Source organism: Geospiza fortis, unplaced genomic scaffold (genome assembly GCF_000277835.1).
Source record: "Geospiza fortis unplaced genomic scaffold, GeoFor_1.0 scaffold452, whole genome shotgun sequence".
NCBI lineage: Eukaryota > Metazoa > Chordata > Aves > Passeriformes > Thraupidae > Geospiza > Geospiza fortis.
Genome location: NW_005054369.1, coordinates 657,361 through 680,973, shown reverse-complemented (window position 1 = coordinate 680,973; position 23,613 = coordinate 657,361). Strand labels below are relative to the sequence as shown.

The 23,613-nt window shown below is 45.3% G+C and overlaps 1 protein-coding gene across 1 annotated transcript in view; it reads right to left on the bottom strand.

Annotated features, from left to right (window-relative positions):
• The window catches only part of LOC102043478 (deleted in malignant brain tumors 1 protein), a 52,513-nt gene extending 29,218 nt beyond the window's left edge, over positions 1-23,295 (bottom strand). Inside the window, exons 1-19 of the mRNA XM_031059881.1 lie at positions 23,275-23,295; positions 22,823-22,826; positions 22,366-22,410; positions 21,901-21,948; positions 21,339-21,659; positions 20,330-20,497; positions 19,766-20,026; positions 18,790-19,104; positions 16,150-16,322; positions 15,371-15,759; positions 14,062-14,333; positions 6,800-7,111; positions 4,326-4,498; positions 3,689-4,050; positions 3,001-3,395; positions 2,413-2,454; positions 1,122-1,433; positions 675-716; positions 5-215 (exon numbers count right to left, since the gene is read on the bottom strand). Coding sequence (XP_030915741.1) covers positions 5-215; positions 675-716; positions 1,122-1,433; positions 2,413-2,454; positions 3,001-3,395; positions 3,689-4,050; positions 4,326-4,498; positions 6,800-7,111; positions 14,062-14,333; positions 15,371-15,759; positions 16,150-16,322; positions 18,790-19,104; positions 19,766-20,026; positions 20,330-20,497; positions 21,339-21,659; positions 21,901-21,948; positions 22,366-22,410; positions 22,823-22,826; positions 23,275-23,295 — 3,866 coding nt within the window. The remainder of the gene's footprint in view (positions 1-4; positions 216-674; positions 717-1,121; positions 1,434-2,412; positions 2,455-3,000; positions 3,396-3,688; positions 4,051-4,325; positions 4,499-6,799; positions 7,112-14,061; positions 14,334-15,370; positions 15,760-16,149; positions 16,323-18,789; positions 19,105-19,765; positions 20,027-20,329; positions 20,498-21,338; positions 21,660-21,900; positions 21,949-22,365; positions 22,411-22,822; positions 22,827-23,274) is intronic.
• Positions 23,296-23,613: the final 318 nt, after the last annotated feature.

The window sequence follows — 23,613 nt, the reverse complement described above, 5'->3', positions numbered from 1 at the left end:
CTGCACGGCGGCCAGGAAGACGCGGCCGGAGCCCGGGCCAAAGCGAGCGTTGCGTGGCGCTCCCAGGGCCTGGCCACAGCCCAGCTGCTGGCACACCACCTGGGCATCCCGCAGGTCCCACTGGTCGTCACACACCGTGCCCCAGGTGCTGCCGTCGTACAGCTCCACGCGGCCCTCGCAGCCATTCCTGCCGCCCGACAGCCGCACGCCGGGCCCTGACACACGGCACAGGGACAAGGACAAGGACAGGTTTACACCAGCTCTGCACCCATAGCCCCAAACTTCCCAACTGCTTTTCAGATTTTGCCACAGTGAGCATGAGGAGGAGTAGTACAGAGGCAAAGGGGATTGGGGTGGTTTGTGACTGAGGATAGACTGTAGGCATACACACAGCAGTTCTAGACCTGTCCAGGGACCTGTTGGTGTCCTGTTGGAGATGCCCGGTTGCAGAAGTCATGGATTCACTGAGGCATTTCCAGAAGAACTCTGTGCAACCTTTTGGGGGAAACCAACCCTGATGGGGACCCTTCAAGCACCCTGGGGTTGTCATGGGCCAAGGGGGTCAGCAGCCTTGCACTGAGCAAGATCAGCACTGTTGGACTCCCCTTTTCTCATCTAGTGCCAGGCTGGACCTCACTTAGAAACTGGGTATAACCTGGGTGAGCAAGACCTACCTGTTGTGAGTGGCCATTGAGAAGGAGTGGTTGGATTGGCAGCTGCAAAAAAGAAGAAGGAGTGAACAAAAGCATAGTGAGGTTTGTGGCAGTGTATGGACTTGGATGTGGACATGGTCATGAACATGGACATGAAAATTCAGGCTGTAGGACTAAAGGGGGAAGAGAGCTTGGGTCCTGCCTTTCCCCCCATTCCTATATTAGCCAGACCTGTCCCCAGTCCTGCCCCATCCTCCCCAAAGAACAATTTGCCCCCTCCTTTAGCCTCTAAAGCAGGAAGTGTGGAATAGCCAGTGTGCCCTCTCTGTGTAGAAATGTGTCTTTTGCATCACACAGGATTCAGCCCCTGGTGGCAGAAGACCTGGTGACAGCCTCTGCCCTGGCCCAGCTTGGCTGTTCCCAGAGAACCCAGAACACACTTAGAGTGATATGCAGAAGGCCACACACCTGCACAGATGACACTGGCATCCTCTACATGCCCGCAGTTTTGCACACCCCAGCCGTTGTGCCGGCACATCTGCAGGGAGGGCTCGTCTCCGCGGCACTGCACGTCGTCCAGGAAGATGCGGCCAGAGCCCCGCCCAAAGTGAGCATTTTGTGGGGCATCCAGGGCCTGGCCACAGCCCAGCTGCTGACACACCACCTGGGCATCCCTCAGGTCCCACTGGTCGTCACACACCGTGCCCCAGGTGCTGCCGTCGTACAGCTCCACGCGGCCCTCGCAGCCGTTCCTGCCGCCCGACAGTCGCACACCGGGCCCTGACACACGGCACAACATCAGGTTTCCAATGCCTCAGCATCCACGACCCCCACCTCCCCTACTGTTTTGGAGATTTGGTCATTGTGACTTTGATTTGAGGTGGTGCAAGCCTAAAGAGACCAAGGAAGGGGAGAGAGAGAGCAAAGACCCCCGGCGCATGGAAGGCTGATGCGTAATGAGCAAGGCAAAGCTGTGCTACGCAATCCCAACAGTCTTATGTGCTTTTGGTACCATGTTTGGGAGGCTGGCAGCATTTTCATACCTCAATTTCTAATCTGAGTTTTGATAATTGGAGGAGTATAACAGTAACACCGTAACACAAAAAACCTGCAAAGCCTGAGAACCCAACTCTTTGTAAGAAATGGGACTACAGCCCTTCTTCAGTGCAGAGTACTGGTGCTGCAGACCAGCCTGTATTACAATATGGGGAACCCCATGAGAACAGCCTGGGGGTCCTGGGAGCTGCTGGAGGCATGGGGAATTTGCCAAAAAGCCATTTTTGCACACTAAGATCATGTGACATCCCCCTACACCACTCATACACCTTGCAGGTGTTTGAAGCTATGGGCCCTGGCAGGGCATCCACAAGGAACTGGCCACTTCTGCTTGATGGCTGAACAGCAAAAGCCATGCCTGGCATCAGGACAGATACCTGTGTCTTGGTCTTGGCTGGCAAGCACATGGGCTTGAGGGAAGGGATTGCCCCCACCCTCTTGGTACTTGCTGCCTCACAGCCAGGAGCCATGGGGTGTCTGGCAGACCAGGGCTTGGACTCAACACCACTGCAGCTGCTGTTCTGCTGAGGCTCAGATCCTCCCTGGCAGAAGCCCTCAAATGACAGAACCCTTTGCCATGGGCAGACGGGACCAGCAGCATTGCAGTGAGCAGGCTCAGCCCAGCAGGCCCCCTCTCTTCTCCTCTTGTGCCAGGGTGGGGCTCACTATAAAACTGGAAATATGCTGGGTGGGAAGGAATTACCTGTTGTGTACGGCCATTGAGCAGGAGGGGTTGGATTGGCACCTGCAAGGAAAAAGAGGGAGTGAATGAAAGAGTACTAAAGGCAGCAAACTTGTCACAGAGGATGGACAAAGACATGGACATGGCATGGGCATGGACATGGGCATGGGCATGGACTTGGATATGGGCATGGGCATGGACATGGCATGGACATGGATATGGAAATGCTAGGCTCAACATGGACATGGACATGGACATGGACATGGATATGGAAATGCTAGGCTCAAGGAATAAAGGGATGAAAGGGCATGGAACTCCTGCTACTGACCTATCCAGACACCAGCCTGACACGTCCCCGGCACAGCCCATGCCATGATCCCATCAGCCTACTCTTTGCAACCACATGGGGCACCTACAGACTGGAGAGCCTGTTCTGACCTGTCTGTGCAAAAATGGGGATTTTGCATGACACGAATTTCAGCACCAGGCAGCAGAAAACCCCAGGCTCTCATCTCTGCCCTGGCTCTGCATGGCTGCTTCCCATGGAGGACACCAGAACCCATCCAGTGTGAGCTGCCGGAGAGCTGATAGTCTCTGCTGGCTACCCACCTGCACAGATGACACTGGCATCCTCCACATGCCTGCAGTTGTGCACGCCCCAACCATTGTGTTGGCACATCTGTAGGGAGGGCTCGTCCCCGCGGCACTGCACGTCGTCCAGGAAGATGCGGCCGGAGCCCCGCCCAAAGTGAGCAGTGTCCAGTGCAGCCAGGGCCTGGCCACAGCCCAGCTGCTGACACACCACCTGGGCATCCCTCAGGTCCCACTGGTCGTCACACACCGTGCCCCAGGTGCTGCCGTCGTACAGCTCCACGCGGCCCTCGCAGCCGTTCCTGCCGCCCGACAGCCGCACTCCTGGCCCTGACACACGGCACAGGGACAAGGACGAGCTCACACCAGCCCAGCACTCTGCTCTGCCCATATGGGCCACTGCAACGGGGCTGCTGCAAGGCCAGGCATGGGGCTGGGGGGCTGGAATTACCTGTGGAATATGGTGCGGATGTGGTGGGCACTGGAGCTGCAGATGCAAGGAAGAATTTGGTGTCAATGACAAAGGTTCCAAACAGAGTCATCACAATGTCAGGCAGATGAGTGCAGCCTATTTTCTAGGAGCCCCTGTCTTGTGATTCCTACAACATCCTGCAGAGGATCTCTCATCTCTTTCATTTATCTGAAATGACTGTCTTGACTTTGCTGTTTCATGCACTGAACAGTGAGTGAGAGTGGACAGGGTTACCTGGTGTGCTCTCCTCTGGCCTCGTAGCTATTTCCTCTGAGGTGCCCAACAATGGTGAGGTTATCATGCTTGTGAATGTCGTTGTCTCTGGTGAGGTGGACATCTCTGCAGGGGTGTACATCACTGCTGGGATGGACGTCTTTGGCATGGCACTGGATGCCATTGTGGACATCTCTGACGCGGCACTGGATGCTATTGTGCTGGTAATCTCTGCTGCGGGTGACGTCTCTGCTGAGGTGGACATCACTGCTGAGGTGGGCATCACTGCTGAGGTGGGCATCACTGCTGAGGTGGACTTCACTGCTGAGGTGGGCATAACTTCTGAGGTGGGCATCACTGCTGAGGTGGACATCTCTGGCGTGCTAGAGAGTGGCGATGCGCTGGTCGAGTATGTTGGGCTGGATGTTCCTGCTAAGGAGGTCATTAGTGCAATGGCAACGGACATGGAAAGCAGAGCTGGACAAATAATGGGGGAAGAGAGCATGGAACTCTCTCCTGTCATTTTCGGAGTCTGTCTGCAGTGCAGTCAGGTCTGGGAAGGAAGTCCAGGGGCACTAAAGAGAACAGTGAGTGACAGTGGACAGGGTTACCTGTTGTGCTCTCCTCCACTGTGGTGATCATAGCAGGCAGTGAGTACGGCAGTGGTGGGGCAGAGGATGACACTTCTGTCTCTGGTAAAGCAGACATCTCTCTCATGGTCGTTTGCCATGGGTTGGGTGTGACTGCTAGGGTTGTCATTGGCTCTGTGGCGGCCATCTCCACTAGGAAGGATGCCTCTGATCTGGGGGCTGATGTCGCCATGGCGCTTGTCTGAAATGGGGTTGTCACGTGAGGCAGAGTGGAAATTTTCCAGAGCAGAAATCCATTTTGATTTAGGTGAAATGTACATTTTTTAGTTAAGTGTGTGGTTAGAAAACATAGCTATTTAGCCTGACTGCAAAAGCTTACTTTTCCTAGAAGGACAGAGATAAGGGGGAAGAGATAGAGGGTGATAAAGAGAGACAGAGAGACTGCTGTGAGAGCAGGTCAACCTGACTTAGGAATTCTTTCTGTTAAAGAAGAACTAGTGGCAAATGTCACACGAAATTCGTAAAAATGAATATGTACGAACCTATTGTGAAATTGTATGCATATGTATTGGAGAGGGGGATAAAAAAGGACCTGAAGTTCCCAGAAGTACGCATGTCATTTTAGGAGAACGATTCCCACATGCGTCCAGCGCTGTAATAAACATACCGGCTTTACAACTTTCACAAAAGCTGTGGAGTTTTGATTATCTCCGCAAAACACACCTCCTCTGTGTTGGTTGTTAATCCAGTTGTGCCCATCTCCCCAGGGGATGTCATCTCCTCTGTGAAGACTGTTGATGCTGACATTGATGTCTCTCTTAGAGACATCATTGATTCTATGGGTGTTGTCCCTATTGTGGAGGTTGTCTCCAGTGCTGAATCTGTTGTATATGTTGATATTGCCTCTGCTTGTTTTGAATCAGACTCCTCTGTGAAAAAAAAAGAAGAAAAACACCCCACACATGAGCACTGTGCAATGGATATGTCTGTGTGGTAGCTACAAGCCCAGATCCTCAAGGATGAAGTGAAATCAAGAGCAATTACTCTGATGGCATGGTCCTTCTTATCTGGGGTCACTGGAGAGAATGGAGATGGGTAACAGCCAATTTAAAATTTTTACTGGAAGTGGTATTTCCAGATGGTCAGCAGGGTAAGGTTCATGGGTGGCATCTGCTCCCAGCCCCTGGACTCCACAGCCCAGGCACAGCCTGAGACTCCACAGGCTCCTAGCATGAAGGGGGGAGCTGTGGGGCTGCTGGCAGCAGCAGGGCTTGGGCCTGTCCCCATTGTGAATGCCCTTCTGCAGAGGATCAGGACATCCCCAGGAACAGTGTGGGCAATGGTCTTGGGATGGTGCTTGGTGCAAGGGCAGGAGGGGACCAGGTTGAATCATCTGTTGGATATATCCAGCCTGTAGAAGGCACTGGAGCTATGAATGCAGGCAAGAAAAAAATGGCTTTTAAAAAGGCTCTGAATATATCACACATAGATTACAGGTCTATGTGTGATGTGCTCACAGGTCTGGTAGCAATTTTTATTCTTTTCCTCTAAGTGAAAAACACTGGTGTAGCTAACACTTCCTTCCAGCATAGATTCAGCTCTCCAGGCTCTTACTCTCTAAGGAAACATGGAAAACTGCAATATTGATACAAAACACCTGAACAGTCTATTGTCATCAGCAATGCTTGGTTCATGATGATCAATTGTTAATACATGAGAAAATAAGACACAAATAAATTCTCCTAAAAAATAATGGGAAAGTAAAATGAACACAGCAAGGTGAAAAAGTACTCAAATTGGATGGATATTTGTGAAGGAAAAAAGCATTAATGGACCTAAATGAAGGAAGACTTGAAAAATATGGAAACAATCCTAAGCGAATTGTGAGCTATGACAATCTGAGCTGTGATTGTGAAATTATTATTGCCCATAAGAAATCCATTGAGAATTCACCTAACCCCATTCCTCCCTGATAAACTTTGCTGAACAGACGTAGCTTTGCCTCTAATTTTGAATTGTTTCCTTATTGCCACTGCCAGGTGATTAGATGGAACAATTGTCCTGCATATCTGCAATGTATATCAGATCTTTGGTGTTTTTAATTGTTTTGTATGGATGAGCAAGCGCAGGTTTTACATAATGAGAAAAACACAAATCTGTAGGGGGATAGAATATAAGAAAATACAGATAGTGTAGAAACTAATCTCACCCCTAAGAAGTTGTAGCTGGGCCAATTATCAAAGATTAGGAACAAGCCTGACTTTAACAGGCCACAGCTGTAACCAGTGAGAAGAAGAGTGCTATAAAAGAGTGGGGTGGCTGGTTGAGAAGGGAACTGGAGTCAGTTGGCTGCTTTGTGAAGGAGAAAGGGTCAGTGCTCTGACGAGCTGCTCCACAAGAAACACCAAGAAGGTCTGAAACTTTTGCAATAAGGAGACAATAGTATGGAACCGCTGCAATAAGATGACAAATCCATGCTGGTTCTGCAGGGTCAGTGGAATGAAAATACAGGATTTGGGGGGAGAAAAAAATGTGGGAGTACCTGAACAGACAACAGAAGCATCTTCATAGTGGGCGCAGTTGTGGATTCTCCACCCCGTGTGATTGCAGCGCAGCAAGGACACCTCATTTCCACTGCACCTGACGTTGTCCAGCACGATGTCACCTGAGCCTTGCCCAAAGTAGGCACTTCCCAGAGCTGCAATGGCCCTGCCACAGCCCAGCTGCCTGCACACAACCTGGGCGTCAGCGAGGTCCCAGAAGTCATCACACACTGTCCCCGACCGTCCCCGGTAGTAGATCTCAACACGACCTTCACACTGGTGCCTTCCGTTCACCAGATGGATGTAGGGAGCTTTGGGAGAGAGGGCATGGGCACAAAACAGTCAGGGAAATAGACTGGAAGGAGCATCTATTCTGCCTTCTTCCCCTGTTGTCCCTAGGTGGTGTTGCCTAGTCCATTATTAAGTGCCTGTGAGGACGGAGGTGATTTGTTCCTTTTTTATTCTTCTCTTACAGTTCTCAAATCAGCCACGTGTGTTTTATGCAAGATGCCTGCAGTAAAGTTAGGCAGCAGGCTAAGCACAAGCGGTTTAAGCAGGAAAAGAAATTTTTGGGACAAGTTTAAGAACCAAGAGTCCACATGTCATCAAATCCTATAGTTTATCAAATCCATCATCCAATTCCTTTAGTGGAAAATTCCACCAAATGTTCTACAGAATGGATGATGATCTCAACAGGATTATAAAGATTTCAATAGGAGTTCAGTGGATTTATTTCTTATATACCAGTAACATTTATTACATTTTGAAATAAAGAAATAACCTATCCTGTATACAGTTGATTACTGCATTCATTCAGGTAAAGCCCATCTGCTTTTCAGTTTTATGTCTCGTTTAGACATTGTGGTGTGACCAGCATGAAAATTCTGATTTTAGAGATCCATTTTTGATGAAGAAGTTTATTAAAGGCTTTGCTATCAAGTGTAAGCAAGCAAATAAATGTTTTAACTTTGGATTTGCAGTATTTACACTCTGGAAATCAAAACATGCAGCTGCACTTGTTATGTTTTACACTGCTGCCAAGTATATATTTACCTTATTATTAAACACTAAGTCATCCAAAGCAAAATAAATTTCAAAAGTTAACACCTCCAGGATTTCTTCACCGCACCTAATTCTTTGCTATTGATCCAGAAGTACAGTCAAGATGGTGACCAAACTAAATTTGCCCTGGTTTTTATGACTTTCAAAGGGCAAAGCTACAAAAGTGCCCCTTGACTTCTATCTGCCTTGTTCCTTCAAATATCTACTTGCGCACGCACATTTTTGAACCCTGCTCGCAGGGTTTTTGAGAGGTGAAACAGCAAACCTGGCAAAAAGTCAGAGTGGGATTAGGAAATCAAACCAACTTAAGCCAATTTTATTTGCTTTCATTCAAGGGCTGTCATCACTGTGAGAGCATAACCATCAGCTGGGGATGAAATTGGATAGGCTGAATCCTTCCTCACACTTCAAAGGTATCAAAAAGACAAAAGCCTGTGATTATCCAAATACAGCAAATGCTCTGCTCTGGGACACAGAGCAGCCAGAGATGAGTTACCACCACAAAAGCAGGAGACAGAGGGAGAGAATTGACGAGGTGAATGGTGGCAATATAAATTATCATCACAAAGTTTAAATAACTCATTAGAAAAGTCATCAGCAATTATTCTAAGATGCACACAGAACTATTAACTCAAAGTCACTCAAACTACTCAGGAGATAGAAAGTAATCATGGAAGGAAAAATTCTATGATCATAAAAAAAGTTGAAATAAAAGTATTTAATCTCTCATAATTTTTAGGTGTCCATCATTTAACCACAGTGCTAGAGTGTGAAAACCTAACTTCATGTTATATTTTGTTAAATTGTACATAATGCCAAGAAGAACCAAATGATACAAGCAATATTAAATATATAGCATATGTGTGCACACATACACTCTGGAATAAAATACACATGGAAAATAACTAAAGAAATAAATCTTTCCATGATTTTGAGATCAGATTTCTGGAACTGGAAGAATACCTCATTCATGACATACAGACACAATTCTTGCAGTGATACAGGGCACTAAGATGAGCAGGACCCTGTGGCAGCAAAATGAAATCCACAAATTGTTCCAATCACTTTTATCATCCACTCTGATGATTAGTTCATAATTTTAGTAGAACAAAACTCTGCTCTTTCATCCAATTCCCAATCTTTTGCCCAAACCAATACCAGCCTGAATTTAATTTCTGCTCTTGGAACCAACAGAGAGGACTCCAAGCAGTCTTTATATTTTTTTTTTATGTGCCCTGAACAAGTCTAAATCTTTTACCTGTTTTGGCCTCCAGAACTGCTGGACCCAACAAGAGAAGCCATGTCAAAACCATGGGGGTACCCATCTCACCAGGTGTTGCTGATAAAGAGAACCTCACAATATATACTCTCTATTTCTGAAGGGGAGTGGCTCACCAGGTTTCTTTTTCTTCAGCAGAACAATAAAACAAAAAACAAAAAGCCCTCTAATCTGAAACAAACATGTGTTTGATTTGTTATTTAATATTTTGTAACTTCCTGGGTTTTGCAAAAAGACAATATCTCAAGAGTAACATTTTCCATTGCCTGGAAGGAAGTATTTATGCTACTATAGGTTTCACAATCATCTCATTGTACCAGAAGAAAAAAAGAGAGCTCCTGTCCAAAGATACCTTTCAATTCTGGCTGATGCATCTCAGCATTTTTTCTTTCATGAGGAGGTTCCTGGTCAGGGATTGGGCTGGTGGTGGAATCTTGAAACTTAAATGGGTTTCTTCCAGCAAAATAGCAAGAGACCCTTGCCAACTGATGTGGCAGGTCTTCCTGGGGAGCCATAAATGTCTAAAGCTTCAGCAGACTTTAAATAAAATAAGATCAGACCTAGTGACCCTGTTTAATTCTGGCTGGGGGGTCTCTGAAGAACCTTGCCGCTGAAGTCAACAGCTCCGGCCCCAATAGGAACCAATTATTTTTGGGGCACATTAAAGTAGAAGCCAAAATTCCAGTCAAAATTCACTGACAGACAGATTGCAAGGAAATGTCAGAGAATCGGGGTCAACTGATAACTTTTTGTGCAAACACTGTGGAAAAAAACTGTGGATTTCATGCATAGTGAAAGAAATAGATTGAAACTAATTTTCCTCTAAAATTTCATTTGATCCTTTGAACCGACAAATTGGAGGGAAAAAAGTCCTGATTTCTTCAGATTAAGGAACTGTCTTAACATATTCCTTGTGTAATTTTACATAGTGACAATAACAGCTGCATTATTCTTTGAAGAATGAATCCAAGGTTCTTCTACAATATGAAATAATGCTTAGTTCTCATTCATAACTCTCTCGCCAGAGTGGTTATTTTCCTCTGTTTCTGTGTTTCTAACAATTTAACAAGAAACTCTGATGATCATCCTAACACTGAAGAGTCAGAGCACTGTTCTCCATCTCATCCCTACCTCCACAGCCATCATGTCTTGCATGGAATTATCACCAGTTAAAATTGTTGCCACATATGAATTTATTGCCTCTGGGGACAGTCACCAAGCAGGAAGACCAAAGCCCAGGGGGAAAAGAGAATGATCTAAAACTTCTTTCCACACAGGCCAATATCATTGGAATGGAAGAAGGAAGTGAAAAATATAAGAGGCCAAAGATAACTTTGGAAGCCTTGAAAGTGAACATTCACAATGGTAAATACGTTTCTTCTTTATCCAAACAACCACATTTGCACATGAATGAGGATGTGTACACACCACTATTCATATTCTGGTTTTGACATCCTGACAACAATGAAAAATCCAGTTTATTTGAGTGGCCAATCAAACACTGCAATCAGTGAAGCAAGAGTGAGTGATGGGTCACAGTTCTTCTCCGAACCCTTGTAATAACTGAAAAAGGGTAAGGAGGAAGGGGAACACAAAAGGAATTCCCAGGTGGTTCAAGTGTAAAAAAGAAAGCCTTAAGCTGCCCAGGAAAAATCAATATTGATTGTTTGATTGATTAGTTCTTCACTACCTTCTTCATAAATAAATTATTCATTTCAAAAATCTAGATATTTCTAGAGATCTTTATTATCAGGCAATCTCTGCACGATGGAAATAGATAAATAATTTGTTTTAATTAACCTTAATTAGTGAGTGCAAATGCCATACAGTATTTCACCCTTCCCCTGGCTAGATAAATCTCTTGCAGTAACATATTTTTGTTCTCAAGGTCTTTTTTCTGGCAGCTTGAGGTATTTCCCAGCACATCACTCTGAATGAAGCTACACTGAGCCTTGAAAACACCTTTTCTTCTGCTGACAATTGTGAGGGCACTTTGCAAACATAGTGGGTTTTTAAGGTAAAAATGGAAACTGGTGAAAGGACAAACAAGATTAATCAGCTTTCAGCCATGACTATAGGAAAGTATCTACACTGGAATAAGGATATCCACAGCCTTCTCCACAAAGGAGTGGTAGTCTGAATCCAGGCAGGAGGGTTTGTGACAGAGAGATCATTTCCCAAGCACATGACCCTTTCCTCATCAAACCCAGTTTTCCTGAATCCTGAATTTCTATAATGCTTGTGGATCAAGGGAGATAGCAAGAAATGAGGAGGAATCTGAAATATCTACCACCTGAACGGTTTGGCAACACTTTCTGCAGCAATATTTAATATGGAAACCAGTGAACTTGGTAATTCTACCTTGCATTTTTATCCAGCCTTGGTATTTCTCCATCTGGGAGCTCTGGCCCAGATATGCTATGGGAAAACTCAGCTCTGAACAGCACAGGGATGGTGAGGATTGGAGACATCAGGATCTAGGTCTGGGGTCTTTCTGCTTGTCTGTGAAAATAATATTGAGAGAATAGGAGAAGTGTAAAAAGGTGCCTGCAAGATGGTGTGGTAGCAACAACACAGCAGCAGGAACAGGGAAAGGGGAATACAGCAGGTCTGGGAAGAGAGAGGGGAAGGTCCTGTTCTACAGAGTTAGGAAAGCCCAGGTCCTGGAGGGCCCTTGCTGTGCTGAGCAGATGGCTGCATTCCTCTGAGCCCAGACAATCTCTGGTCCAGAGAACAGGTGAAGGCAGGCCAGCCTTCTGAGGTGCTCTGCCCTCCAAAGGTGACTGCAGGCAGAGGGAGGAGGAGGACCCTAAATCCTTGTTCCTCAAGCATGGATAAACACTCTCACTTTCTGTGTGCAGTGCCATCCCCTATGTGAGTGATCCCTTCTTTACATCACAGAGAGGTGATGAGAGCCCTGCCTGGAACCACGAGGAGAAGGCAGCTTGAAGAACAGATGGTCCAGGCTGTGGGGCTGGTTCCTGTCAGAGCTGCCCTCATCCTCCTGGTCAGGTCAGGATGTCACCCACGAGCACAGCTCACCTTCCTCACACGTCACCACTTTGGCTCACCTTGCACATCTGACACTGCTCAGTTCCAAATGAACTTGCCTCTTTCACAGCTGGCTGGAAAACAGGAACGTCTCAAGAAGGGCATTTCTCAATCAATACCAGTGACCTTTCCACCTGTATTAAGCAGCTTCTTCCAAATAATTTTTTTATTGTTTTTTTATTTTGTTTTCACATGGGGTAGGAGAGAGATCACACTTCCTTATGGGAACTTATGTACATTTTCTCCTTCCCACCCATTCCAGGTGTAGAAATGTGTGAGAGCAAGAGCAGGAATAATTGCTTGGCAAAGTCACTTTGTCAGAAGCCACGTTCTCAAACCCCAGCAGTGTGTTAGCCATGAGGTCACACATACAAGTGGGATGTTTGCAAGTATACAAAAAAAAATATTGCTCAAAAAACCATTTTCTTTAATTACACATTTAAGTAATGGGATTATATTCATCCTCCATATAAAATCGTATAAATGGCCTACATTTATTCAGAGAAATATGGATTTGGGAAAAACCAATATCTCAAAGTCAGGAATGCTGTACAGCAATAATTCCTCACACACAGCCCCTGAGCATATTTGCTTATGGCTCATTATTGAGATTTTTTACTGCAAAGAAACATTTTTGTTGTACTACTTCCTAGTGTGTCTATGGTGCTACACAGGTGTTTCATCTGCATATCAGCAAGGGCCAAATAAATCAGTTCTTGTTTCTCAGGTCACCTATTTCAGTCTTCTCAGGCAGACACTCAATGAGGAGTTCAACAAAAAAGCTTCAAAACGTCCAGCACTGAAGGTGTTTTTTTGGATGCTGGGATGAAAGAATCAATCCTTCTTCACACCTCAGGTTTTAAAATCAGGTTGCTTTATGAATGCAGTTCATCGTAACATCAGGTGTAATCTTGATTCTTCAAACATGGTCTGGATGGTGGAATAGCCAAGTAGGAGCTGCCCTTCACACTGATTGCGAACCCAAATAACGAAGGAGGTGGCTGGTGAAAGTATCCCTCCACCTCCATGCCTGGAGCTGCCTCTCACAGTTTCTGGTATGGGATGCCCTCCTGCAGTTTCCTCTTCCAAAGAAATCCTCCCAGTGTGAGAGCAGCAGCTACCAGCACCACGGTGGTCACAGCCAGAGGAACGTGGGAGCTGGCAGCAGGCTCTGAGCTCAGGGTCTCCCCTTTTGCCTGGATGTCAGAGGCCAGCCCTGTGCATAAAAGAGTCAGAGAGAAACTTACTGGTTTGATTTTTTTCCCTGAGCTAGTTAATTGCAAAGATAATTAGGCAAAGAGATTTTGAGTTAAAAAGCTCTAATCTGGATCTGATCAGAAAACCACAAATTATTTCACAAATTATTCTGTGACTATGCAAAACAAGAAAAGATTGTGGCAAGAAATTAAAGAGAAACTAGGAGTCTGTAATGATTGCACTCAAAGACCTTAAGGTGTTGCTTTCTGGTAGTGGAAACAGCAGATACAGGACACTGAGAAACGGCATTTCCAAGAGGACCTAGACATTGATTGTAAATAAATAACAGACATGCAAATTAGGCACAGACAGCTTTGGAAAATTAATATAAATCAGATTAATTACATCTCATCCCTCTTCCCATAGAAATTAATCAATTGCCACTTGATATGTGCAGAACAAAGAATGGATCTAGGCTATGATAGAAAGAGCTTGTAAATCTAATAGAACTATTTTATATAAATAAAAAATAATAATCCCTCATAAGAATTATAGCCAAATTGTAAATAAACCAGCAAAAGCTCATTTCAGAGCTGGATTTCCTGTCTGAACTGAAATGCAAACAGACAGTAACACACAGAGTGTTACGTTATTCAAGATATTTAAACTTACCAATGTTCCTGCTCTCAGCGCGAGCTTCCCGAAGCTGCACGGGTCCAACAACAACATTCACTTGCTCGTGGGAAGAATCTGCATTCCTCTTGACCCTGCTAACACAGCCTTGGTAGCAGCGGGAGGGGAAGTCGTGGTACCTGCACACCAGCAGCTCGCAGCGCAGGAACACCGACGGGAATCGGCTCACGAACGAGAAGGCGTTAAACCCAAACCGAGCAATATCGCTCCGTGGCGAGGGGAAGAGATAGTAGGTAGAGTCACTAGCACACCTGGAAGGACATGAAATCAACAGATTAGCTATTAACTCACAGCTTCTCATGAGCAGAAGCACTATGGCAGCCTCTCTTTGCGTTAAATCCAAACTGAGCAATGTCGCCATGTGGTGAGGGGAAGAGAGCATAGCTAGGGTCACTAGCACACCTGGGAGGACATAAAATCGACATTAGGAAATAAAATCAACATAAAATCAACAAGATTAGCTATTAACTCACAGCTTCTCATGAGCAGAAGCACTATTACACCCTCTCTTTGCAATAAGTTTCAAGGTTAAGTATAAAACCAGGAAGTAAAAGAAAAATCAAAAGGCTTTAAAAATTGTGCTTTTAGAAAGAAGAGAAAATACTAAATGTGCACAGCACAGAAATTTCATAGCTTAACATTTTCTGTGTAAACATGAATAGCTGAAAAATGGTTCTGCTGGTTTCTGTGTTTCAGGTGAGAGCCTGTTATGCATTTGCAAACAGGATTAACTGTCTGAAAAGAGGCCCTTGAAAGTTGTTGCAGAAAGGGAAAGTTCTCCTTTCTTCTCTGGAAGCATAAACCTAATTTTAATATACTTTTTTTAAAAAATAAACATTCTCTTTAGTGCTTCAATGTACTTTGGTATGAATTTAGGCAAAGTGGTTTAGGTTTCTGGAATAGTAAGAAAAGGCTAAGGAATTTCTCTTCTTTTTGAGTAGACAGTTTTGTACTCCAGTTATGATGCTGTAAAACTTATGATGTACAGAAATGTAGAGCCATGGACACCCCTCCTTTTCATACATCTATTTCAGAAACAAAGTCAGACCTCAATTTCCTCACTGACTCCTTGAGTGAAATCTCAGTGCTTGACTGCAACTTCTGAATGATGTTTGGTCACCATTCTGAATTTTACTCAGGCTTTGCCAAAAAGTTGTTCTTAGAAGAATTTTGCCCTGAGAATTACAACCAATGTACAGTGGTCCTAAATCACCTCATTTCACAAATTAAGTTCTTTTAGAACAACACATAGAGACGCTTTTAAAGTAATTTTTTACAAAGTTCTTACCCACTCTTGCTCAATTCATAGACCAGTGTTCTAAAATCACTAGAATTAGGTGATGCCACACAGGTGTCCACAAACACGGTCAGATTTTGGTCAGAGCTGTGAAGAGAAGCTTGGAGGTACAAATTCTGATCCATGTCAACATAGTAAGGGAAGTCATGCACTGGCCACTGGAAAGATGAGGAGTTGTAGAACGTCAGGCTGACTTCGTATCTGCCATACTGGGTTTTGTTGACATCGATGACATCATCAGCAATGTACATGACCTGAACCCAGGTGTCCTGCAGCATTTTGCAGCTGATGTGCACGTGAAGGTCTTTTTGCCTCTTGATGACTTGGCCAGGAGCAGGCACTTTAATCACGTTGGAGTAGGTGATTGTTTCGTTGTTGCCCTGTTTGACACATTAAATGAGTATTAAATTTCCACGTGGGGTCATGTTCACTGTGAGCATTATGAACTTATGTATGTCCCAGGTGCTGGCAGCCAGAAAGGACCTGTCACACTGAAAAATCCCAAGCATCCAGGATGGGATTGCTCGCTTAACTCTCCCCTCTATTTTTGTTCTCTAGAACATCATTCTGAAATAGGTACAGGGAAGGATGTAAGTACCCTGGGAAGGATAAGTATAAATATTTAACCAAATTCAGCCTCCAGAAACACATGCTACTTTTCTGTGTTTTGCGTGCCTGTGGCCAACAACACCCTTTGCAATCGATGACAATTTTCTAAACGTCTATTAAATTCCCATGCCCAGAGCTGTCCCAAATATCTTGACACCAACCTGTCTACTTGTACCACAGTTGCTGTATGAGATGTTGAATATAACCTCAGTTGATGTAATTTTTGGTCTACACTGAGGGTCTGCCAGGCTGATGCTCTCCACTGAGTAGCCCTGGGACTGGAGATAGTGTCTGTCTACCACTGCATACATGTAGGTTGGCAAGCACAGAAGGGCTAGGGGAAAAAAATATATGAATTATTAGTGATTTTGGGTACTTGATAATGCTTTCATATTGGAAGTCCAACAAATGCAATCACTGCTGCCATTTAGGGAAGAGAATTCATAAGGCAAACCTCTTATTTTTACACTTGAGACTTAGATATGAGAGCAATAGGACAGTACTGGAACAGGTCACCCAGAGTAGTAGCTTTCAATATTTCATCCTTTGAATATTTATAGACACTCAGCCAGACCAGTTCTTAATGGATCTGACCTGGTGTTGGCAGCAGCTCTGTTTTGAATAGACTCCAAAAGTCCATTCTAACCAACATTTCTATGACTCTGTGAAAGTTTGTCCAGAAAGGTACAAAAATACATATGAATTATGATGTGGTACAAAGAATATGAGTTTAGAAAATAACAGAAAACATCTAAAGGTAAATAAATTGAATATTTTTAAAGAAGAAAAAGTAGTTATTTTCTGAAAGTGAGTAGTCAATAATCAGTCACAAAACTCAAACAGGAATATCATCCATGTGAGATTCCTTCAACAATATTAACAAATACTTATTTAGTAAAAAACCAGTGTGTAAAAGCTCTTGAGCAAAGAAAACACTACTAAGAGAACAGAATTACAAATAGAATGGAAATTTACTGGTGTTCCGGTCTGCTGGAAGGGACTGATACTGAGCCCTAAAACTTCCACTGGAATATCTGGAGTCACTGTAAAACCTCACAGACATGAAGTTTGAAGATGAGGTGTATGTGAGATGAGAACTAGAACAAATTCTTCCAAGTAGAGGAGAAGATTTGGGTGGCCCATCATAGATCTCAATATAGTCATTCTGGCATCCACCTTGCAACCTGAGGAAGAAATGACAATACATTAAAAAAAGCATTTGCTAAACTTTGGGGTTTAAATGCTGAACAAACAGTATAATAGGATTCTGCACTCACACATTTCCCATGTATATTTATCATTCACTTATAGGATGGTAAATGTGCCCAGGAATTGTGAATGCCCTTGAGATTTGGAATTTTTTTTATTGCCCAAGGATAAAGTGGTTTACTTACTGAATGTTGTCAAATGTGAGCATAATGAGGAAATTGTTTGTTACGTGTATTTGCCACAAACAATCTGCTTTTTCTGAAGGGTTCAAAGAAGGACTCTGAAATGTTCCGGAAGACTTAAAAAATATATCACCACAAATAATTTTTTGACCTGAAAAAGAAAAGAAAAAAAAAAGAAATTAAGGGATAGAAGTGATTAATTTAGATTTATTTCTGATCAAATAAAAATATGCTCTATATACAGAAACCATGGCAACACAAGTTTAAATCTCAAAAGAAACATAATGATTGTGCTCCTCTCAGGCTACAAAAGTGATGAACTCTTCAGAGAATTATGACCTGTACTTGCAGTTATTAACTTTGTGGGCTTCAGGCACATGGGTATGAAATAAAGTAAAAGATGAAATAAAATCAGAGAATGAACAAAAGAAAATGTCCCATGTAATCCGCATACTCTGAAATCCACCCCCAGCCATAGAATCACTCAAACCCAGAAGATTAATGAATAGCCAAAAGATTAATGAATAGCATATAAAGAATTAAAACCAGAAAGGATTTTTCCCAATGTATAATATGCAAATGAAACAGCTCACACCTGCAAAACAGTAATTATGACACTTCAAGAGTAATGGATCAGAGAAATGGGAAAAAACATATAAAAATACAAACCTGGAGGATTTGTAAGAAGGGCTGTGCTCGTGGCATCTGTATGAGACAAAGAAAAGGAAGCAGGTGAGGCACTGAGGATGAGGGAGCATGGCAAGGTTTCCTACCACCCCTGGACACGTTGGTGCCACCCTGACACTGGGCAGCGGAGAGCATGGGGGTCTCAGCAGAATGCTCTTCCCATGGTGCATCAACCAAAACCAAAATCCTGCACTCACCCCAAATATACATTTAAAGTCCAATCACAACAGACCACAAGCAGGAATCTTCCCTTGAGAGGGCTTGACAATGCACTACGAATTTTAGGGCCCCACAACTCTCAGTTTCAACTGCATTCTACTGTGCTTTTCCCAGGCTCTGCTCTCCCTTGGAGAAGACTAAACCCCAAACTCTGAGGCACTAATTCTTTCTGCAAAAAGCAATGGCCAGAAAATGCAGGAGAAATTCAGACCCACCTGAAGGAACGGAAATGGGGCTGTCTGTAGTTATGCCTACAGCACCTGCAGAGGAAGAAAGAGGCGGGTGAGGCCTGTTGGATGAAGGTTCATGCCTGCCTTTCCCCCAGTGCTGGGCACGTTGCTGCCAGCTTGGCACATGGGCAATGGAGAGCCCGGGGGTGCCAGCAGAATGGTCTCTCGTGGTGGGATCAACCAAAAACATAATCCCCAACACACACCCATATCCAGCCAAGAGGGGACACTTCCTGAAAGAGTCCCAGCATGCAGCCAGTCAAAGCAGTGGTACCTGAGCACACAACACCAGCATCTTCACTGTGGCCACAGTTGTGAATGCCCCAGCCATTGTGGCTGCATTTTAAGAGGGATGATTCTGATCCCATGCAGTTCACATCGTCCAGGTAGATGCTGCCACTGCCTTGTCCCAAGGAGGCCCCTGATGTTGCAGAAACAGCAGCTCCACATCCCAGCTGCCTGCACACCACCTGGGCATCGTTCATGTCCCAGCCATCGTCACAGACAGTGCCTCGGACCCCAGAGTGTGAAATCTCCACGCGACCCTCGCAGCGGTTCCTGCCGTTCACCAGGCTGATGGTGGTGGCATCTGGGAAAGAAGGAGATACAGATCCTCTAGCACAAAGGCACCTCTTCTTGCCAGGGTGATGCCTTTGTCAACCTAGAAATGAAATAACATAGCTTTGGGGATAATTTTTGTATAGGAAGTAATAGAAAGGTGGATCTTCATTGGAGGCCTCCAGGGCAGATATGGAAAAATATCCACAAAAGTCACAAACTACCCACAAATGGTGATGCAATTCACCCCTGTCCAAGTCCCTTCAAAGTCCTCTCTGCCTTCAGATGGGACTGTATTTTGTGATGAAATGTGTCTGAAGAGCCATTTTTTGGCCCTTTTAACCAGAAAGAACCATGATAGCATAGTGATCCTGGAATGAGTTTTGACTTCCTGCCTAGGAAAATGCTGTAGCTAAGTACTACAAGAAGCTAGAAAGCTACAAATATGTGTGTAAAGGATACAGAGAATATATAAAGGAAAACAAGATAAAAACCAAGATGACATCAGGGCCTTGGAATCATTCTATGAGTTTCAGGCCATCACAATTCCCAGTCTTGGCTGTCTTAAACTGCTTGTCCTGGCTCCTCCTCTCCCAGGGAGAAAACTAAACAGCAACTCTGAGGCACTAATTCTTTCTGCCAAAAGCTGTGCCCAGAAAACCCAGGAGAAATTCAGACCCGATCCCCCCAGCCATTGTGGCTGCATTTTAAGAGGGATGATTCTGATCCCATGCAGTTCACATCGTCCAGGTAGATGCTGCCACTGCCTTGTCCAAAGGAGGCCCCTGATGTTGCAGAAACAGCAGCTCCACATCCCAGCTGCCTGCACACCACCTGGGCATCGTTCATGTCCCAGCCATCGTCACAGACAGTGCCTCGGACCCCAGAGTGTGAAATCTCCACGCGACCCTCGCAGCGGTTCCTGCCGTTCACCAGGCTGATGGTGGTGGCATCTGGGAAAGAAGGAGATACAGATCCTCTAGCACAAAGGCACCTCTTCTTGCCAGGGTGATGCCTTTGTCAACCTAGAAATGAAATAACATAGCTTTGGGGATAATTTTTGTATAGGAAGTAATAGAAAGGTGGATCTTCATTGGAGGCCTCCAGGGCAGATATGGAAAAATATCCACAAAAGTCACAAACTACCCACAAATGGTGATGCAATTCACCCCTTTCCAAGTCCCTTCAAAGTCCTCTCTGCCTTCAGATGGGATTGTATTTTGTGATGAAATGTGTCTGAAGAGCCATTTTTAGGCCAATTTTTCGGCCAGAAACAGCAGCTCCACATCCCAGCTGCCTGCACACCACCTGGGCATCGTTCATGTCCCAGCCATCGTCACAGACAGTGCCCCGACCCCCTGAGTGTGAAATCTCCACGCGACCCTCGCAGTGGCCTCTGCCGTTCACCAGGCTGATGGTGGCATCTGGGAAAGAAGGAGGTATGGAAAACTTGGGAAGAGATTCTAGCACAAAGGTACCTTCTCTTGCCAGAGACAAATCACTCTATGAATTTCAGGCCACTACAACTCCCAGTCTCGACTGTATTAAACTGCTTTTCCTGGCTTCTCCTCTCTTATGGAGAAAACCAGACATCAGACTCTGAGGCACTAATTGTTTCTGTAGAAAGCAGCAGCCAGAAAACTGGAGAAATTCAGACCCACCTGAAGGAACGGAAATGGGGCTGTCTGTAGTTGTGCTTGTGGCACCTGTAGGGGAGGAAAGGAAAGAGGCAGGTGAGGCCTGTTGGATGAAGGTTCATGCCTGCCTTTCTCCCAGTGCTGGGTACGTTGCTGCCAGCTTGGCACATGGGCAATGGAGAGCCCGGGGGTGCCAGCAGAATGGTCTCTCATGGTGGGATCAACACCTGCCGTTCACCAGGCTGATGGTGGTGGCATCTGGGAAAGAAGGAGATACAGATCCTCTAGCACAAAGGCACCTCTTCTTGCCAGGGTGATGCCTTTGTCAACCTAGAAATGAAATAACATAGCTTTGGGGATAATTTTTGTATAGGAAGTAATAGAAAGGTGGATCTTCATTGGAGGCCTCCAGGGCAGATATGGAAAAATATCCACAAAAGTCACAAACTACCCACAAATGGTGATGCAACTCCCCCCTTTCCAAGTCCCTTCAAAGTCCTCTCTGCCTTCAGATGGGACTGTATTTTGTGATGAAATGTGTCTGAAGAGCCATTTTTAGGCCAATTTTTCGGCCTAATTCCGACTAAGACCATGTGCTGAAAAAGTCCCAGCATGCAGGCAGTCAAACCAGTGGTACCTGAGCACACAACACCAGCATCTTCACTGTGGGCACAATTGTGGCTGCCCCAGCCACGGTGGCTGCACTGGAAGATGGATGACTCCGAGCCTGTGCAGTTCACATCGTCCAGGTAGATGCTGCCATTGCCTTGTCCAAAGGAGGCCCCTGATGTTGCAGAAAGGGCAGCTCCACATCCCAGCTGCCTGCACACCACCTGGGCATCGTTCATGTCCCAGCCATCGTCACAGACAGTGCCCCGGCCCCCTGAGTGTGAAATCTCCACGCGACCCTCGCAGTGGCCTCTGCCGTTCACCAGGCTGATGGTGGCATCTGGGAAAGAAGGAGGTATGGAAAACTTGGGAAGAGATTCTAGCACAAAGGTACCTTCTCTTGCCAGGGCCTTGAAATCAGACTACGCATTTCAGGCCACCATGTCTCCCAGTCTTGGCTGTCTTAAGCTGCTTTTCCTGGGTTTTCCTCTCTCAGGGAGAAGACTAAACACAAACCTCTGCCCCACTAACTATTCAGCCAGGAGAAGTCACCAGAAAAACATGGACAAATTCAGACTCACCTGGAGGAGTGGCCAACCTGAACTGGGGTAGATCTTTGGCTGTGGCGTCTGTAGGCAAGAAAGAAGAAGTAGCAAGTGAGCTCCTGGTGGATGAAGGAGCATGGCCAGGTTACTCCCAAGACTGGGGATGTTGGTGCCCCCGTGGAACACGGGAGATGGAGAGCATGAGGATGTCAGCACAGTGGTCCTTCATTGTGGGATCAACCAAAAACATCATCCCACACTCATTCCCAACTCTCACCAAATTCCAGCCAACAAAAACCACAAGCAGGTGCCTTCCCTTGCCAGAGCTTTGGCAATGCTCTATGAATTTCAAGCTACCATGACTCCCAGTCTCAACTGCATTCTGCTGTGCTTTTTCCAGGCTCTGCTCTGCCTTAGAGAAGACTAAACCCCAACCTCTGAGGCACTAAATGTTTCTGCAGAAAACAGTGGCCAGAAAACCCAGGAGAAACTCAGACTCACCTAAAGGAGCAGAGACAGTGAGGCTGGCTGTGGCATTGGTGGCATCTGCAGGGGAGGAAAGAAAAGAAGCAATTAGGGTTCTGTTGGATGAAGTAGGGTGGCCAGGTTTCTCCCAGTGCTGGGCATGGTGCTGTCACCCTGTCACATGGCAGATGGAGAGTTTGGGGGTGTCAGCAAGGGGGTTTTTCATGGTGGGATCAACCAGAAACATAACCCTGCACTCATCACCAACACACACCAAATTCCAACCAGCAAAGACAACAAGCAGGCACCTTCCCTTGTTGGCACCTTGGCATGGGTCTACAAGTTCCAGACCATGAGGAGTGCCACCCTTGGTTTCAGTTATGATCTGCTTTTCCTGGGCTCTGCTGTCCCATGGAGGTAACCAAACCCCAAACTCTGTGGGAATTACTGGTTCCTCAAAAGCACTGGCCAGAAATTTCAGAGAGATTCATACCCACCTGGAAGAATGGCAGACATTAACATGGATGTATCAGGGGCTGTGGCATATGGAGAGATGGAAGATGAAGCAGGTGAGTCCCTGGTGAGTGAAGAATTATGATCAAGTTCCTTCCAGTGGTGGGGATGTTGGTCCAACCCTGCCAAATTGGAGACAGAGAGCAATGTGTCAATCTCAAGGCTGATCTTTTGTGGAAGGAGTAAGGAAACCAAGAATTTTTGGACATGTATTCAAAACACTTTTTTCCCTATAAAATGAGTCTTTATTTTTTTGGTCGTCCTGAGATGTTGTGGATTTCCCTTCACAGGCCACTTTCCAGGTCAGACATGGCTCTGAGCAGCTGTTTTAAACTGTCTCTGCTTCTTTTTGGAGGTTTAAGCCAGAAGATCATTAAAATTGCCTTGTAACCCAAATCACCCTATAATTCTGTGACTCCATGAGTGCATTACTTTCAGATTCTTGTTGTACATGGCTGCTTTCTGTGACTTAATTTACAATGCATCTGATAAACAAATTCATATCAGGTATGTTTTCCCTAGAGAGCTGCATTTTCTGGGATGCAGAGCAAAGATCTGGTGTCTGCAAAATAAGATATAATTAGTAATGTCATATTCCACAAGGGCGTAGTAGCCTCACAAAATTATCTTTTCAATTGATAAAAGGATGCAAACAGAGACAACTGAAGGCAAATCTCCCAACTAGCAAACCTGTTTTTCATACATACGTGTTTGCATTAATGTTTGATCAGACTAAACAGAATAATTTGGATTTTTGACTAATATTTTAAT